This window comes from Camelina sativa, chromosome 1 (genome assembly GCF_000633955.1).
Source record: "Camelina sativa cultivar DH55 chromosome 1, Cs, whole genome shotgun sequence".
Taxonomy (NCBI): domain Eukaryota; kingdom Viridiplantae; phylum Streptophyta; class Magnoliopsida; order Brassicales; family Brassicaceae; genus Camelina; species Camelina sativa.
Window position 1 is genome coordinate 5082020 of NC_025685.1, and position 17713 is coordinate 5099732.

A 17713-nucleotide genomic window follows, 5' to 3' on the forward strand; every position below is an offset into this window, starting at 1 on the left:
TTATTTTTCAAATTTTGAATAGTGTATGTACTACTTTTCCAATTAAGTTTGAAAAACGTATCAAAACAAAAACAAACCCTAAATTATAATCTATTTCGTAATATCTTATGTTTTAACATATGCATTATAAAAATACATGTGTTCAAATTATAAAATCAAACATAAAAAATATGAATAATATCCTTGAATCAATTTAAAAAAAATGATACATATTAATATTTGAAATTTTTTAATCTAAAATAAATTTCATCGTTAGACATTCAATTTAGTAATCATATTTAACTATCTATTTCATCGTAAAACCGTAATTCACTTCTTCATGTATTAGAGTTAAAATTTTAATAAAAAAAATAATATGAGCATCATATGAGATAATATGTATATTGATTAGTAATTTAAATTTAACAATAAACAATCAGTAAAAAAATCAGTTAACATCCACAAAAAAAATTGGAAATCCAAATAGAATTAGACATGTGTCGACATCTAATCAATATATTTGACACGTGTCAACATCTAATCAATATATTTGACACGTGTCACGATCTTGTTAATGAGTAATTTTGTCATCAAGGTTTATATAATAATATTTTTTATTTTTAAGCACAAAGTTTAATTATCAAATTAATTATATTTTTTTTATCTTTCTTTTGCATTGAAAACATAATATTTATTTAATTAGAAAAAACAAGAAATAAGAGAAAGTACTGCAGAATATTAAAAATCCTAAAACATCAAATTAAATTAAATGTAGCATCCTATTAAAAAAAATGTAGCATACAATCTTGAAAAAAAAAAAATCTTAAACATCAAAGGGAATAACTTCTTGGACAGTGTTTTATTTGTCTTCTATAATTGTTTTGATACAAAGCTGCATATATATTATTTTTTTGATATCAGCATTATTCAATCACGGTAATTAAAGATGCATAATATAATATATACTCCTTATTAAATAGCAGCGTTGAGGAGGCCGTTAACAAAGGACCTTTGGTTGTAACAATCAAGGTTACCTCCAGGATTTACCCCAAATATGTTACAATACCTCTGATAAAACCCTATACGATCCGCTACTCTCCCGTCTTGACCACGTCCGCACTCCAATCCACCGTTAATGATGTTCGTTATCACTCCGTAACCTGGTAGTCTCCCGGCGGCACGGTCAGCGTCTGACGGCTGCCATTGGCCGACGATAACAGCGTGGCACGACGGTTTGGGAGGCTGAGCAGTCATCCAGAACCAAATCGCTGCTTTGAAAGCGATCACTGCGTCGTTGGCTACGAGGTCAGGGTTGTTGAGTAAGTCAACTCCTATGGCTCTTCCGCATTGACCGTAGTTGTAGTTCCACGTCAGCTGCATCGGTCCTCGTCCGTAGTATCGTTTATCTCGTGCGCATGGCCACGCGGCACTTGGTTCACAGTAGTTTGAAGAAGGATCACGTTCTTGCTTGAAACAGTAGCCCCATGAATATGGTCCGTCCGGTGCTGTTGGCCACCCACCTACACATGTAACAATCCGTTTCATCAATAAACATGGTCACAACTTTACATTATTTAATTATGCAATTTGGAAATTGGAATATTCCTAATTATAGTTTCTTGTGTATTTGCGTTTAATTATGTATTGTGCGTAGATATTTTATCTCTATGAAAAAGAAAAAAAGTTGTGTAGATCTTTTCTAGATGAATCTAATTGTTTGTCAGTTACGTACCTGTGGTTTCGTGGGAAGTCTGGCCGAAGAAGGCGGCGACCTCCTTCTTCCTTGCGGCTATGTCTCCGGTGGTACCGAAGCCAGGAAAGGACTTTGCAGCGTTAATAAAGGCGTCGTAAGTGTAGAAACCTTTAGCAAGACAAGCAGCGTCGTTCCTATGCTTAAGCATATCTTCGAACTGAGATCTTGAAATGATGCCCGAAAGATCTCCGGTGGGACCAGGAGGAGTACCGCCGGGAGTGCACTGGCTTTGGCAGCCAGGCTGCTTACAGTATGGTTCGGTGTTACCGCACCATCCGAACTCACTGCAGCATAGACCGTTGGGACAGAGTGCTCCTCCGGCTTGACGACCACATTGTTCGGCTGACGAAAGTGATAAAAGAAGTGAGAAGAGGGGAAGGAGGAAAAGATTAGTCTTCATTTTCCTCGAAGTTTTATGGTTTTCTTTTTTTTTTTGTATGCATGAAGATGAAGGGTATATATATAGTAGCTAGTATCCAATATTTAATTAATATGTGTGTTAAATCACGTCAAGTTTTCTGATAGTTTATAGTTTTGATATGTTTGTGGAGTATTGCTATGGGCAAGAAACAGTATTTGGTAGGTTTGTTTAAAAAAATAATATTTCTTTTCCGTCAATGTTGTTAGGTTAGATGTTGATTTTTTTTTGGGAATTATCCATGATTATCCACAAGTTATACTACGTATGAAAAACTATGCTAAATTTGGTAGAAGAACACCAGTGTTAGAAGACCGTAAGCATAACAAAGTACACTACTCTTTTTTTTTTTTTTATGAGTTTTAATTCTGTATATAAGTGGTGACTGGTGAGTATAATCAACATAAAACACTTTGTAAATTAATACATATCTTACTATAGTCATTATCGGCGTGATGAATGGACATATTGCAAGTTTGGGTGGTCGTCTGAAAATACGTTGCTCGAGTTGCGGACTAATTAAACGGTGATGTAAGTGTGCACTAATTTAATCACACACAAACATATTCTCTATCAATTATTTTGATGTATATACACGATGCTTGACTTTTCCTAAGACAGGTCACAGGAGTTGCAAGAATAGTCAAGAAGATGTATAATATAACGTGGAGACATGGAAATAGACGTGTCCAAATCTTTAACTATGAATGTTGGCAAAACAAAATTCAACTTCAATTATGAATATACGAGGCGGCTGGTTCATGATCAACTTTTTGTCAAAAATAAATCGAGACTTCGAGAATGAATAATAAGGTAATGTATAGCATTAATAATGACTCAAAACTATTTGTTCATGGCATTGAAAATTTCCAACTACTCATGATGACTTTTTCTCTCCATTTCTTATTTTAATGTTTAATCAAAAGTACATGTCATTGACTGTCAGAAATCTTTAGCAGCATATGAAAAGTGTTTATGTTGATTTATCATTAGCCAAGAGGTTGAGTATTTATACAAGATAATATACCTAATTGCATAGACAATAGAATGACTAATATACCTATACATTGATATATACATATAACTCTAACATCCCCTTCAAGATGGAGTATGGAGGTCATAAATGCCCAGTTTGCACATGAATTCTACAAACTCAGCCTCGCCAAGAGCCTTGGTCATAATGTCAGCCAACTGAACGGATGTAGAGACATAACGTGTAACAACAATCCCACGTTTCACAGCATCTCGAACAAAATGACCATCATTCTCCACATGTTTCGTACGTTCATGGAAAACCGGGTTGGCAGCCAGATGGATCGCAGCCTCACTATCACAATACAAGTCAACAAGTGCCAAATGATTAATTCCGAGACTAAGAAGAAGAGCCTTGATTTACATGACCTCATGAACAGTATATTGCATAGTCCGATATTCCGCCTCCGCGGAAGAGAGGGAGACAGTTTTCTGCTTCTTTGTCTTCCACGAAACAGGGGATTGTCCAAGTTGAATAAAATACCCCGAGACCGACCTCCGAGATGCAGGACATCGGTTCCAGTCCGAATCACACCACGCAGTCAAGGTCAACGGCACATCAGCCCGTAATAAAATCCCTTGACCAGGATTACCTTTAAGAAAACGAACCACCCTCAACGCAGCATCCCAATGATCAAGCTTAGGTTGTTTCATGAATCGAGTTAAGATATGTATAGCATAAGATATGTCAGGTCGAGTAACAGCGAGATACACCAGACGACCGACTAACCGTCGATAACGAGCAGGCTCAGGGAAATCCGCAGTTGTGGAGACACTCAGCTTGTGATTCTGATCAAGAGGAAATGCCACTGGCCGAGATCCGAGGAGACCAGCTTCGGATATGATATCCAGAGCATACTTGCGCTGGCACAAATATATACCAGACGGACTCCGGGTGACCTCAATCCCCAAAAAATACTTGCAGATCCCTAGATCTTTCATCCGAAAGCTGGAGCTGAGATAGTCTTTACAAGTCTGTATTAATGCCGGTGAACTGCCAGTAATGACAAGATCATCTACATACACCAGAACGGTAAGCTGAGTGTTGTTCCGATGTAAGGTAAACAACGAGTAGTTAGTGGTGCACTGAGTAAAACCATACTCACAAAGAGCTGTAGCAAGTTTTTCATACCAACACCGTGGAGACTGTCGAAGACCACATAGAGATTTGTGAAGAAGACAGGCCTGATACGGCTTGCTCGATTGAAATCCAGGAGGTAATTTCATATACACTTCCTCATGTAAATCACCATGGAGAAAAGCATTATGAACATCCATCTGATGAACCTCCCAATTCTGAGCAGCAGACACTTCAAGAACCATACGCACGGTGGTCATCTTAGCCACTGGTGCAAACATTCTATCAAAGTCCTCACCTTCAATATGTTTGTTACCAAGCACCACTAAACGAGCCTTATAGCGCTCTATGGTTCCATCAGATTTGTATTTGATAGTGAAGACCCACTTACAACCGATAGCTTTCTTGCCATGCGGTAGATCATCAACCGTCCATGTCTGAGTTTCTTCACAAGCATCAATCTCAACTCGCATAGCTTGGCGAAAATTTTCATCAAGCACCGCTTGCACATACGTCTTGGGAATCGTTGCACTGGTGATGGCATGAATATAAGCACAATGAGAAGCCGAGAAACGTGCATTAGAGAGATAATTGTCCAGAGGATACAAACACTCGCTCTCCGTAACCATATGATGAGAAGTGGCCGGATCAGGAAGTGTCGGACAGATATAATCACTTAACCGCAAAGGTGGTTTACTCACACGTTCACTACGACGAAGTGGAACTGCAGGCACATCAGCAGTGGATTCAATCACAGTAGATGATATTGGCAATACTACTGAGTCAAGCTCTTGCAACTGTGGAGAAATAGGTGGCAAAACGGCTGACGTATCAACCAAGGGTAGTGGTAGATCAGACGCTCCCAACTGTGGAGAAATAAGTGCAGGTGTATCCAACTCCTCATCAACATCAAACATTGAAGAAGAAGGAAGAATAGAAGGCGGAGGATCATCCCTCACCGAACTCACCGATGATGCATACGGGAATTGATCCTCACAAAAAATCATATCTCGAGAAACTGAGATCTTCCCAGTTTCCAAATTATAAACTCGCCACCCCTTTTTACCAAACGGATAGCCAAGAAACAGAGATCAAGTACTCCTGCTTGCAAACTTGTCCCCACGATGATGTTGGTTATGAACATAACAAAGACACCCAATCACTCGAAGATGCGAGAGAGGAGGAGGGCGAGCATATAACATCTCAAATGGAGTTTTACCAGAAAGAGGTGATGACGGAGTGCGGTTAATAATGTATCCCGCAGCCAACACACACTGTCCCCAGAATTCAACGGGTAAAGAAGCTTGAAAACGCAAGGCGCGAGCAATATTGAGAATATGACGATGTTTCCTCTCTACACGACCATTCTGTTGCGGAGTACCAACACAAGATGTCTCATGGAGGATTCATTTTTCAAGAAAATACTGCGTGAGGCAAAGAAACTCAGTTCCGTTGTCACTACGAATGCTTTTCACTTGCTTACAAAACTGTCGCTCAACCATGGCAATGAAATTTTTCAAATTTCCAGGTGCAACTTGTTTATTTGGAAGTAGATAAACCCAAAGAGCACGTGAGAAATCATCAAGAATGGTTAAAAAATATGTAGAACCACACAACGCATGAGTGCGATACGGACCCCAAAGATCATAATGAACAAGCTCAGAAACACTGTTTGTTTTATTCAAACTATTCAGAAATGTGTCACGAGACTGTTTAGCACGGATACAAATGTCGCATGCCTTATGATCAAACTTGGAACTACAACTTAAATCAGAAATAGATAAAGACTCCAAGGCTTTAGAAGAGGGATGCCCCAGGCGTTGATGCCATAATTCTGGAGATGTCATCTTCGTGATATGCATTGCAGCTGCGACATCCATGATTCTGAAGAAATATAAGCCATTACGTTGCTCCTCCGAACCAATCAACATCCTGGTAATGCGGTCCTGGATAACACACAATGTGTCAATAATCTGGAAAACACAGCCCCTATCTCTAGTAAACTGAGACACTGAAATCAAATGGCATTGCAAACCATCAACAAAATACACATCCTGAAGTATAAGATGTGAGCCCAGCGAAACTGTCCCTTGTTGCGAAGACACAACATGTTGACCATTCGGTAACTTAATGAGAACATGCGACATAGTGTGAAGATTATCCAGAGTTGATACAGAGCCAGTCATGTGATTAGAAGCACCTGTATCAATGATCCAAGAAGAATGAGGAATCTTACCCAAAAGAGTTGTAGAAGTTTTGTCACGTTCGTCAAGAGCTAGCTTCAAGCTTTCCCACTGCGCATTAGTAAGGCCAGTGAGTCCAATACGATCGGCAACACTCAATACCGAATTAGCGGCAGCTTGGGGAACACCGGTAGACGGAGTAGATGGCACTGCAACTATGGAGTTAGCACGAGCTGGTGGATGCCCAAGGCCTTTTCCTGTATTCGGCACTTGTGGTGAACCCAGAGACATTTGGCGAGGACGAGAAGATGGTGCAGATCGCTCAACCCACCAGTCCGGATACCCAATCTTCCGAAAACAATTTTCTGCAAAGTGATCCGTTTTCCCGCAACTAGTACACACATGACGATTTCGGGTATGATGAACCGACCTTTGTGAACCCTGAGTCTGAACAGCAAAACTCATTTCTTCAACTCGATTACTCAGCACACGACTAGCTGACTTTGATTCTTCATCTTGTGCTAAAATCTGATATGCTTCATCAAGTGTGGGCAACGGTACACGAGACAATAATGAAGACTTCACGGCGCCATATATTGTCTCATCAAGACCCATCAAAAATTGATGAAGCTTGTCTTCTTCTCTTCCTTTGGCAATCTCCTCCACCGTTTTTGCCTGTTGATAATCAGATAAACTCCTCCATAATTGAGTTAGCTTCCCATAGTAATCTTGCATTGCAAGTCCCTTCTGAGTACACGTAGCAAGTTCAGCTTTAAGGCGTTGTACACGCTGACCATTCCGGACCGAGGAGCGCTGCTTGATATGTTTCCACAGTTCATGAGCATTCTCATGATTGGAAAGAGAGGTACGAAGGTTCTCGTCAATTGTCAGTTTTAGCCAAGAGATCACCATAGCGTTGTTTGCTCCCAAATCTTCAAGATCTTCGGAGTCGACCGTCGGTTCAGGAATCGTTCCGTCAACAAAACCAAACTTCTTTCTCGCCTTGAGTGCAAGTCGGATATTAGTGGACCATTCATCGTAATTAGGACCACGAAGAAGGGGTTGAGATATCACGCTACCAGGATTATCACCAGAAGACAAATCATAAGGATCAATAGTACGGCGTGTCTTACTACGAGCCGGAACCAGTGCAGTACTCTCACTCATGATAGAAATCGATTGAAGAGAGAATCAGAAAGTGATAAAAAAAAAACAAAGTCTAAGATCGAGAGCAGCCAAAAGTTTTGTATAATTGGCTATAGCTCTGATACCATGTCAGAAACCTTTAGCGGCGTATGAAAAGTGTTTCTGTTGATTTATCATTAGCCAAGAGGCTGAGTATTTATACAAGATGATATACCTAATCGCATAGACAATAGAATGACTAATATACCCATATATTGATATATACATATAACTCTAACATGGACCCATGGTTTTACAGACTGAAAAATCCGAAATCTCGACGAAACCTGCGTGCTCTTCTTATATAGTTTACCGACTAGCTAATACAAATGATAGTCTAATCTCTCTCTACGTAATACTACACCTACACGTTGACTGGGTCTCGCTCTAATCTAGCTCCATTAGTGTGGGCTGCGTTGCAGTCACTTTCGGGTTAAACAATAAAATGTGATAGGCACTAATATGATTTGAAATTTAATCATAGAAACAAATGAAGAACCAAATCTAGCTAGGCAGTTGCATATGGTCACATGATGGCACTACAATAAATAATAGCATCCCACAAATTATATCAAAGGGTGACACACCCTTCAAGCAACAAACAATATGTCTCATCCTGATTCTAGGAACCCAACAATCTCCACATATTGTATTACATGCACTTATGCACATTGCAAATACAACTTGAACCCCCCCGCCTATAGTGAATGCTCACCTAGGGAGCTTGACTAGGTATATTATTCTTTTTTGATTTTCTGGTCACAAATTCTAAGCTAGAAAACCTTTGTTATCCAACCAAAACTACTTACGTCAATACTTTTTTTCTCTCTCCCGTCAGAAGTCGGCGAATGGATTGACTAATGAGATATCGGATTTATACAATGAACTCTATTTTCTTTTCTGTTTTCAATGTTTCACATAGATCATATAATCCTTGTTACATGTTGCACTTGGACTTTCCATCCAGTCCGGTAAAAAGGTAATGTTTTTGGGTAAAAAGGTAAATAATTTTAGTAAGTACTAGTACTACCGTTACGCCAATCCTATATTTGATATAATAAGATTTTAATCAAAACGTAGATAATCCTCTCATGATGTTTGGATTTATATTTCGGTTTCAATTTTAATCGGGGTTTTCGTGATCATCTTTTATATAAAAAAAAGTAGTATGAAAGCAAACAAAAAAAAATATATATATATAGTGTTGAAATCGAATGATTCGAAACGGTACAACAACAATGGGAGGAGATAGAGATGCCAAGAGACAGAAGACGACGGAGATGGAAAGGGTAGAGGAGAAGGTCGAGAAGACGGAGACGGCGAAGGTCGACAACAACAAGAATGAAGAATCAGCAGGATCCGTCGATTTCGAAGAACTACGTGACGATCTCTTCCGTGAAGCAGCAAAACTTGTCTCCGACGCTCCCTCCACCAAAATCGCCATCTTCTTCACTCCTCCTCCTTCTTCTTCTTCTTCTTCTTCCCAATCGGACGTATCTATGTACTCCTTTGGCCATCCCTCTGTCAATGGCGTTGTTAATACTTTCCTAAAGGATTCAGATCCGGGGGCACCAGCGGAGAATGAAGAGGATTACGCGGAGGATGAGGATGATGATTTGGAGGAAGAGGATGAGGAGGATGATGCGGAGGAAGAAGATGGCTCGTCGCAAGGGTTTTGGTGGGAGGATGATAAGCTACTCGATTCGACGAATCCGGAAGAGTTACAAGCCGCGTATGATTCGAGAATTAGACGCCAAATCGAGAGCATCTCAAGGTTCTGGGAATCAGCAGGATCAACCCAAACCCTAATTGAAGGCGGCTGATCCATTTCATTTCCATGTCTAGTTTGCCCTGCAATTATAGTTTCCTAATTCTGTTCGTAATTGGAGTTTAATTTCTTCTAATCATCTTATGGCTTTATCTTTTTTTTTTTTTTTTNCCTATACGTTAGGTTCGAAAACCTGATTCAAAAAAACGTTGGACTTACGAGACAATTCCAGGATAACAAAGTATATCTTCTCCAAATCTGGCCCCTTGTTTGTGCGTTTGTCGATAGCTACTTCATANATCTTACAACTTCCACTGTTGTTTTCTATACATATGCTTAACAAACTGAGAAATGCATGGGAATCACATTACATATTAATACATTAGAGAGGGATGTGAAAAGAATCAGAGTTTTGAATGTCTTAGTTCTCTCTTAACACCAATGGTTCCTTCCAAAAGGTTTGTTTCGGGTTTCACTTCAGCGTATGTTGATGAGTTTTTAGCGCTACTCCTTCTCCATAAGCTTGTATTATTGCTGCTTTCTTCAACATTCGTGGGTGGTGTCTCGACGTAATGAAGACAAACTTGGACTGCATCATGTACTCTCACGTAGAACCATTCCCTGCCAATAAGCTCCACAATGCCTGATCTTGCCAGAATCAATAGAACCTCTTTGCTCGGGTTCGAAATCGCTAGCTGCTCCATTGACAAAAATAATCAAAGTTTTTTTTTTCCCAAATAAGGAACAAGAATGATGATTTCAGGTGCGAGCGAACCTGAATGTCTCTTGTTTTATACTCCTCGTACAATTTTTTAATAGCTTCTACGGCGCTTGAGTCTATGTATGTGACAGCTGCGTTACATCCCAAAACCATTATCGATTAAGCACCTATACGTTAGGTTCGAAAACCTGATTCAAAAAAACGTTGGACTTACGAGACAATTCCAGGATAACAAAGTATATCTTCTCCAAATCTGGCCCCTTGTTTGTGCGTTTGTCGATAGCTACTTCATATTCTCGTAGCCTGCAATTTTGATACACGGTGATGTTGTGTTAACTCACGAAAATGTGGATCATAACACAAGGCGATTCAGGAATCAAATGTCAATTTCACCTGTCCTTGATGTAGCTTATGTTGGCAAAATATATGGGAGCATCGATTCGAACAATCACAATCCCGTTGTAAGCGTATGCCTCCGGATACTGCTTTACGTTTCTGTATACAGTGGTCCCTGGAAGACGCCCCAAGACAGCTGCCAAATCATATGTAATGAATGTAATCAAGAAGATGAGTTTAAAGCCATTCTAAGAAACAAAACACTGAAATTTAGACAGAGAGGTAACTGCACATAAACTTCTTTTACCGATATGAGGGTTTGCAGACTCGTGGATAACAAATGCAAGTGAAACACCAACCTGAAATTCCAAGCATTGCAACTCTGTGAGTCCTTAAAGAGCGTTGCACAGTTCATATAAATTATCTTACTTTTCAACTATCACTCCTTCATATAACAAAGAGACATGATCGGCTGAGTTAAGTGAATCTGAACATACTCACACCAATGAGGACCCCAATCTCTATTCCCAAGAACAAAGTGGTGGTGCTAGTGATGGTCCAGAGAGTAAAATCTCTCTTGTCCACACGCCACAGAAATATTGCCCCTTCATAGTCCACCTAATATGGTAAGCCATCCAGAAAGAGTAACTGTGAATATTTATTGCTCAATAACCAACGGCAGCAGTACACATGCCAGATTTTTTCTGGTGGGTTGATTTGAACTTACCAAGCCACTTACTGCAGATATCACTATTGCTGCTAAAGCACACTAAAAATTTGAGAAACGGGAAGGAGTTAGAAGCCATATTTCAGTTTCAGTATTCTCCAGAGTTTCAGATTTTAAGAAATTTCATGTGAAGTAGAAGAAAAGATCCTAGACTTACCTGTGGTATATATTTAAACATTGGGGTCAAGAACAATAGAGAACATCCAATGATGGTTCCTGTTATAAGGCCTGATAGGCCAGTCTTAGCTTCACTTTCGCTATTCACCGCTNGAGGTAACTGCACATAAACTTCTTTTACCGATATGAGGGTTTGCAGACTCGTGGATAACAAATGCAAGTGAAACACCAACCTGAAATTCCAAGCATTGCAACTCTGTGAGTCCTTAAAGAGCGTTGCACAGTTCATATAAATTATCTTACTTTTCAACTATCACTCCTTCATATAACAAAGAGACATGATCGGCTGAGTTAAGTGAATCTGAACATACTCACACCAATGAGGACCCCAATCTCTATTCCCAAGAACAAAGTGGTGGTGCTAGTGATGGTCCAGAGAGTAAAATCTCTCTTGTCCACACGCCACAGAAATATTGCCCCTTCATAGTCCACCTAATATGGTAAGCCATCCAGAAAGAGTAACTGTGAATATTTATTGCTCAATAACCAACGGCAGCAGTACACATGCCAGATTTTTTCTGGTGGGTTGATTTGAACTTACCAAGCCACTTACTGCAGATATCACTATTGCTGCTAAAGCACACTAAAAATTTGAGAAACGGGAAGGAGTTAGAAGCCATATTTCAGTTTCAGTATTCTCCAGAGTTTCAGATTTTAAGAAATTTCATGTGAAGTAGAAGAAAAGATCCTAGACTTACCTGTGGTATATATTTAAACATTGGGGTCAAGAACAATAGAGAACATCCAATGATGGTTCCTGTTATAAGGCCTGATAGGCCAGTCTTAGCTTCACTTTCGCTATTCACCGCTGACCTAGAAAAGGATCCTATATGATACGTATAGGAAAGCATTAGTAGATTCATCAAATTTAGGCTATAACTGAGAAGTTGATATCATCACTTATATTTTGAAGTTATTTAAGGAAAAAGAACACACATTACATTTACTGGTTATGGCTGTGCTCATCTCAAGATAAGATTAACATACCTGTAGTCGGATACGCAGAAAATAATGACCCAAATATATTTGCAACACCAAGACCAAACAACTGTCAAGTCATGGGAGATATAGTTAGAACTCTCAAGGGTCAAGGGCCTCAAGGCCATGAAATGTTGGGCTAGCCGGCTAGCACTTAACTTTCCTTATTCTATAGGGTTAATACCTCTGAATTTGAATCCAACTCGTATCTATTTTTCGCTGCTAGTGCTTTCGCAATGCCTACAGATTCCTGGATTTAAAAAAATCAAACTAGCACATCAGAAAACACGAAACATGCGCAAACTGCAGCTGAAACAAATCAAGAAACTCGCTCTTTTGCTTCTCAAGATGTCAAATTACTCAATGTCTTAAGACTGGCCATATGCATCCATTTACAAATTATCATGATTTAGGTTCAGCTGCACTTCGCATAAGTCCAGAAGGAATAAGTTAGTGACGATGATGTCTCACCAAGATGGCAACACCAGTAATGAGAGCCGCTGTTGGAAGCAATAATTTTGCATGATCAATACTTTTTGGGAAGGAAAACTCTGGAAGGCCCTGAGGTATATCTCCCACCTGAGAAATCCTATAAACTTTGCAATTACTGCAAACACAACAATATATGAAGCTTCAATGAGAAATAATATAAGAATATTTGAATTCTTTAGCAATCTGACCAGCGAGATGGAAGGTGGATGGAACACTTTTGCAATGGTTGTACCAAGAGCAAGCCCTGTGAGTGGTCCTGCTGCTCGTACAAACTGAAGTTCTTTCTTTGCTTTTCCCTGCAGTGGAACACAATGCCTTAGCATTATAAAAGTAAGGGAAAGCACGAACTATCTTGCTAACACAGGGAAGAAAAAGGTTCATACCACATGCTTCATGACTAAAAGGATGACCAGAATGGTAGATCCCAACAAGAAAGGTGGCCACTTAAACTGAAAGACAGAAAAAATAGATAAAGTTATGCAAGTAGAGGTATGTTGAACCACAAAGAATTGCAACCCCAAAATGAATCTGCAGACCAATATCTCTAGTAAGATTAAGAAAGACGAAAAACAAAAATAACAGTCTAGATCAGTCTGATACATACCAGTTTAAAGACATTAAGAAAAAAAGAACAGAGTATCTAAATGTCAGCTCAGACAAAGTTTCACCTGATCAGCTCCAGCAATTATACTCTCAATTAAAGGCACAATCTTGCTGCTCCGAGAAACGCTATATCCCAGGAAGTATTTCAGTTGGGATAACCCAATCACAACAGCTGAAGCAGTTGTAAATCCAGATATGACAGAGTGACTTATGAAACGAATAAGCCATCCAAGCCTGGAGTTGGACAAAAACAAACGAACGACTTGCTTGTTCTAACACACTACAATAAACACACGACTTTCTTGCACAAGTAAGCTATAGAAAGACTATATAATTACCTCAAGAACCCCATGATGCACTCAAATATTCCAACCAGAAGAGCCAACAAAATGGCAAGCTCAGTGTATAACTCTTCAGATGGATCAGCAATACCACTCAAGGCATTAGAGACGAGAAGGGAAACTAAAGCTACAGGTCCAACTGCAAGCTGACGGGATGAACCGAACACAGCATACACAAATACCGGAACAAATGAGGAGTCTGCATCAAAACAAGATTAATAACTAAAAGCAAAAGTGGGAACAGCTTAGTATCACAATAATGGATTCATAAAAAGGGTCTGTATCACAATGAACTCACATAAACCGTATATTGGTTGAAGCCCAGCTAATCTTGCATATGACATTGCCTGCTCAAATCCATAAAAGATTAACAAAAATTATTCCAAAGAACCAACAAAACCAAAATCAATAGAGAACGAAGAAGCAGAAAATTACCTGAGGAACAAGCATGATACCGACGGTGATACCAGCCANGGAACACAATGCCTTAGCATTATAAAAGTAAGGGAAAGCACGAACTATCTTGCTAACACAGGGAAGAAAAAGGTTCATACCACATGCTTCATGACTAAAAGGATGACCAGAATGGTAGATCCCAACAAGAAAGGTGGCCACTTAAACTGAAAGACAGAAAAAATAGATAAAGTTATGCAAGTAGAGGTATGTTGAACCACAAAGAATTGCAACCCCAAAATGAATCTGCAGACCAATATCTCTAGTAAGATTAAGAAAGACGAAAAACAAAAATAACAGTCTAGATCAGTCTGATACATACCAGTTTAAAGACATTAAGAAAAAAAGAACAGAGTATCTAAATGTCAGCTCAGACAAAGTTTCACCTGATCAGCTCCAGCAATTATACTCTCAATTAAAGGCACAATCTTGCTGCTCCGAGAAACGCTATATCCCAGGAAGTATTTCAGTTGGGATAACCCAATCACAACAGCTGAAGCAGTTGTAAATCCAGATATGACAGAGTGACTTATGAAACGAATAAGCCATCCAAGCCTGGAGTTGGACAAAAACAAACGAACGACTTGCTTGTTCTAACACACTACAATAAACACACGACTTTCTTGCACAAGTAAGCTATAGAAAGACTATATAATTACCTCAAGAACCCCATGATGCACTCAAATATTCCAACCAGAAGAGCCAACAAAATGGCAAGCTCAGTGTATAACTCTTCAGATGGATCAGCAATACCACTCAAGGCATTAGAGACGAGAAGGGAAACTAAAGCTACAGGTCCAACTGCAAGCTGACGGGATGAACCGAACACAGCATACACAAATACCGGAACAAATGAGGAGTCTGCATCAAAACAAGATTAATAACTAAAAGCAAAAGTGGGAACAGCTTAGTATCACAATAATGGATTCATAAAAAGGGTCTGTATCACAATGAACTCACATAAACCGTATATTGGTTGAAGCCCAGCTAATCTTGCATATGACATTGCCTGCTCAAATCCATAAAAGATTAACAAAAATTATTCCAAAGAACCAACAAAACCAAAATCAATAGAGAACGAAGAAGCAGAAAATTACCTGAGGAACAAGCATGATACCGACGGTGATACCAGCCATAAGATCAAGTTTAAAGTATCGTTGCCAACGGTAAGTCCGAATCCAAAGGAAGCAAGGAAAAATCGTATCAATCCAGTCGAAGAACGTCATACACTTGATCTTCTCCGTCCATCGGGAGAAGAAAATATTGAAGGGAACTGAGTGATGACAGCGCGGATTAGAAGAGGTGGAATCGGGATGCTGGAGAGGGATGACTTTAACCGGAATCGCCGGAGATGAAGAGGATGAAGCGGCGGAGAGATTCTTGACGGCGACGGACATCGGAATTTGTGAGGATAGAGAAGAATGAGATCAACGTGAAAAAGGGACGTATCACTCTGATTGTAGCATGAAGAAACAGAGAAGCCTAGTTCCAGTTTGTGATGGATATGGACGAAAAGGCGGCTACGTTCATTATGAATCTAAAACTTATATCAAATCAATGCTTAATTATATGATTGCGTGTCTTACTAAATCAGTATGTTTACTGTTTTTAGTATACACCTCTGACTCCACTGTTCTAAAATTCGTTCATTTTCGTAACTAGATTATCTCATTAAACTAGGTGGTTGGTTTTATGAATTATGAGTTCGTATGTTTTCAACCTTTTGTGCTCTTCACTCTCCATATAAAAAACCACTGGACTCATACTTGCAGTCTGCAGACGTGTGCTGGGCGATATTGCTAACATTGGTTTATTCCACGTATTTGAAATGAAACAATATGAAATCCATCTTGTGACCATTTTTATTTTCCATCTTACTGCCTCTACACTAAAGTGAACATTTAGTTGTGAACGCAAAGATGCTTAATACCAAGAGTAGTTCAGAGGAGAAACAATATATTTATATACTAATACATGTAGATGGCTTTGGAGCTCGACCGACATTAACACAGAAGATACCTGACTTGTTCTCACTTAGGCAAGGACGTAGGAAGCTCTCTAGCGTTGCCTTAGAGGTCTCTGTAAAACATGTGTTGCGGTTTGTATTTGTGACTTGTTTAGAAGAAAAAAAAGATGAAAAATTTAGTGAGGAGTGTGAAGAGCCTTACCCTTGGTTCATTGTTGGCTTCACGCTGTTGTCTGCTACTTCTAGTATCTCTGTCTATATCAGCCTCAGGCTTGTCATGCTTATAAAATGCTTCTAAGGCTCTTCTCACAAATGGGCGGACTATGTTCACTTCCATTGCCGATACATTAGAGATCTACATTCTCAAGTTACGGATACTGTTATTATTGGAATCACTTTAGAGAGAGGTAATGAGTTAAAGGCAACGGCAAGAAGCAATAAAAAAAACAATTACCTTTACTGCAGATGTACCTTGAAATGATCCTAAGTTAGTCTCAAGTTTGTGAAGTCGCACATCTCTGATATCCTCAACCAGGGATCTCACCTATACAAAAATCATGAACAGCTGTAATCGCTTCGAAGATTCAAAACACATGGTTAGAATGGAAGACAAAACCCAGCAGATGTACGAAATTACCATATATTTGTCTGGAATATCGTCATGTGCACTGCCAAGAGTGAGATTTTAAAATACTCATCAGCAAATCGGGATGTTATAAATGCAAGGGGGGAGTCAAGAAACAAGAAGAGTCAAAGAACCTACTGGTCAAAAAGTAGTCGGGCAATTTCCACGTAACTAAATGGTAATGCCTGAAAAGTCGACTGAGACTCCCGTTCTGCTTCCAAGATCTGAGTCAAATTGTCTAGTTCACAATCAAAGAAGCAACAACAATAGTTAACACTTACGCATCTACTTTCCCTTTTAACATTGAAATTTTTATCTGCTAAATGTGCATTTTTTTGTGTCTTACCAACAGACATCCATCCCGGAGGCCGGAAAGAGCATTTTCCTCTCCTCTTCAGTGCCACTGCAAGCCACAGAGGCACCTTGGTCGGAATCTGAGGAATGAACCGACCGAAATCCCCCTGTCATTATTAATTCACATATTAATCACATGGTTAACAAAAAGGTTTCGATGGCAGTGGATTGTATAAAAACAAGAAAGATTATTATTACACTGATGAAATTGAGTTGCTCCATGTTCATATTGGGAACAATCTCCACAAGTTCGTCCTCTGCCATAAACTCAACCTGGTATGAATAGCTAACCAATTATACCATTGCAGACAGTACATGAAGGAACACATACAAGCATAGAGGAGAGAAGAAGAACCTCTTGTGGAGAAAATAGTGAGATATGAGGATCAGTCTGGCCAGCCATGGCTGTCTCTAAAAAAATCTCAGCTTTTCGACCTAAACGGAAATAGAAACAACTGTATAAGATTACTAACGTGTGGGATAATACACAGAAAGTACAGAGACGACAGAGAAACTCTGATATAAAAAAAAAAAAAAAAAAAAA

At 39.3% G+C, this 17713-nt stretch overlaps 5 protein-coding genes across 7 annotated transcripts in view; 1 reads left to right on the forward strand and 4 right to left on the reverse strand.

Annotated features, from left to right (window-relative positions):
- Positions 917-2169, reverse strand: LOC104776653 (basic endochitinase B). Its single transcript, XM_010500757.2, has 2 exons — positions 1712-2169; positions 917-1499 (listed from the first exon to the last, which is right to left on the reverse strand). The coding sequence occupies exons 1-2, from the start codon at positions 2130-2132 to the stop codon at positions 952-954; spliced, it is 969 nt and encodes a 322-aa protein (XP_010499059.1). The 5' UTR covers positions 2133-2169; the 3' UTR covers positions 917-951.
- On the reverse strand, positions 5930-7731 carry LOC104776662. The gene is made up of 2 exons (XM_010500766.1): positions 6497-7731; positions 5930-6206 (listed from the first exon to the last, which is right to left on the reverse strand). The coding sequence occupies exons 1-2, from the start codon at positions 7608-7610 to the stop codon at positions 6163-6165; spliced, it is 1158 nt and encodes a 385-aa protein (XP_010499068.1). The 5' UTR covers positions 7611-7731; the 3' UTR covers positions 5930-6162.
- Positions 8538-9532, forward strand: LOC104776672 (transcription elongation factor spt5-like). Its single transcript, XM_010500776.2, has one exon. It carries the CDS (start codon positions 8843-8845, stop codon positions 9449-9451), a length of 609 nt encoding a protein of 202 aa, XP_010499078.1. The 5' UTR covers positions 8538-8842; the 3' UTR covers positions 9452-9532.
- LOC104776696 (probable sulfate transporter 4.2) lies at positions 9696-15712 on the reverse strand. Of its 2 annotated transcripts, none has more exons than XM_010500814.2 (17): positions 15322-15712; positions 15185-15233; positions 14884-15085; positions 14611-14779; positions 14326-14391; positions 13016-13123; positions 12807-12914; positions 12520-12585; positions 12345-12405; positions 12056-12183; positions 11899-11940; positions 11673-11789; positions 11479-11530; positions 10511-10649; positions 10332-10420; positions 10172-10248; positions 9696-10091 (listed from the first exon to the last, which is right to left on the reverse strand). In XM_010500814.2, exons 1-17 carry the CDS (start codon positions 15619-15621, stop codon positions 9801-9803), a joined length of 2064 nt encoding a protein of 687 aa, XP_010499116.1. In that variant the 5' UTR covers positions 15622-15712; the 3' UTR covers positions 9696-9800. The 2 variants fall into 2 exon arrangements, with proteins under 2 accessions (XP_010499116.1, XP_010499110.1); XM_010500808.2 differs by lacking the exons at positions 14326-14391; positions 14611-14779; positions 14884-15085; positions 15185-15233; positions 15322-15712 and adding exons at positions 13211-13276; positions 13496-13664; positions 13769-13970; positions 14070-14118; positions 14207-14238.
- Positions 16017-17713, reverse strand: part of LOC104776681 (DNA replication complex GINS protein PSF2-like) — an 11814-nt gene continuing 10117 nt past the window's right edge. The window contains exons 2-10 of one of the 2 annotated variants that reach the window (XM_010500796.2): positions 17525-17604; positions 17368-17442; positions 17162-17276; positions 16954-17053; positions 16828-16858; positions 16645-16734; positions 16393-16545; positions 16244-16303; positions 16017-16112 (exon numbers count right to left, since the gene is read on the reverse strand). In XM_010500796.2, the coding sequence (XP_010499098.1) occupies positions 16283-16303; positions 16393-16545; positions 16645-16734; positions 16828-16858; positions 16954-17053; positions 17162-17276; positions 17368-17442; positions 17525-17572 (633 nt within the window). In that variant the 5' untranslated portion in view covers positions 17573-17604 and the 3' untranslated portion in view covers positions 16017-16112; positions 16244-16282. Of the gene's footprint in view, positions 16304-16392; positions 16546-16644; positions 16735-16827; positions 16859-16953; positions 17054-17161; positions 17277-17367; positions 17443-17524; positions 17605-17713 lie in introns of both variants that reach the window. The other variant, XM_010500788.2, reaches the window with a different exon arrangement.

What these genes read in the sequence shown, in the direction of transcription:
- LOC104776696 (XM_010500814.2), bottom strand. Translation starts at nt 15,621, where the DNA reads ATGTCCGTCGCCGTCAAGAATCTCTCCGCCGCTTCATCCTCTTCATCT. An exon ending in TGCATCATGGGGTTCTTGAG is followed by an intron (nt 14,780 to 14,883) that starts GTAATTATATAG and finishes GTCCAACTCCAG; the next exon opens with GCTTGGATGGCTTATTCGTT. An exon ending in TGTTTAAATATATACCACAG is followed by an intron (nt 11,941 to 12,055) that starts GTAAGTCTAGGA and finishes TCAAATTTTTAG; the next exon opens with TGTGCTTTAGCAGCAATAGT.
- LOC104776672 (XM_010500776.2), top strand. Translation starts at nt 8,843, where the DNA reads ATGATTCGAAACGGTACAACAACAATGGGAGGAGATAGAGATGCCAAG.
- LOC104776662 (XM_010500766.1), bottom strand. Translation starts at nt 7,610, where the DNA reads ATGAGTGAGAGTACTGCACTGGTTCCGGCTCGTAGTAAGACACGCCGT. An exon ending in AACTTCTACAACTCTTTTGG is followed by an intron (nt 6,207 to 6,496) that starts GTAAGATTCCTC and finishes TGTGTTATCCAG; the next exon opens with GACCGCATTACCAGGATGTT.
- LOC104776653 (XM_010500757.2), bottom strand. Translation starts at nt 2,132, where the DNA reads ATGAAGACTAATCTTTTCCTCCTTCCCCTCTTCTCACTTCTTTTATCA. An exon ending in GACTTCCCACGAAACCACAG is followed by an intron (nt 1,500 to 1,711) that starts GTACGTAACTGA and finishes TTACATGTGTAG; the next exon opens with GTGGGTGGCCAACAGCACCG.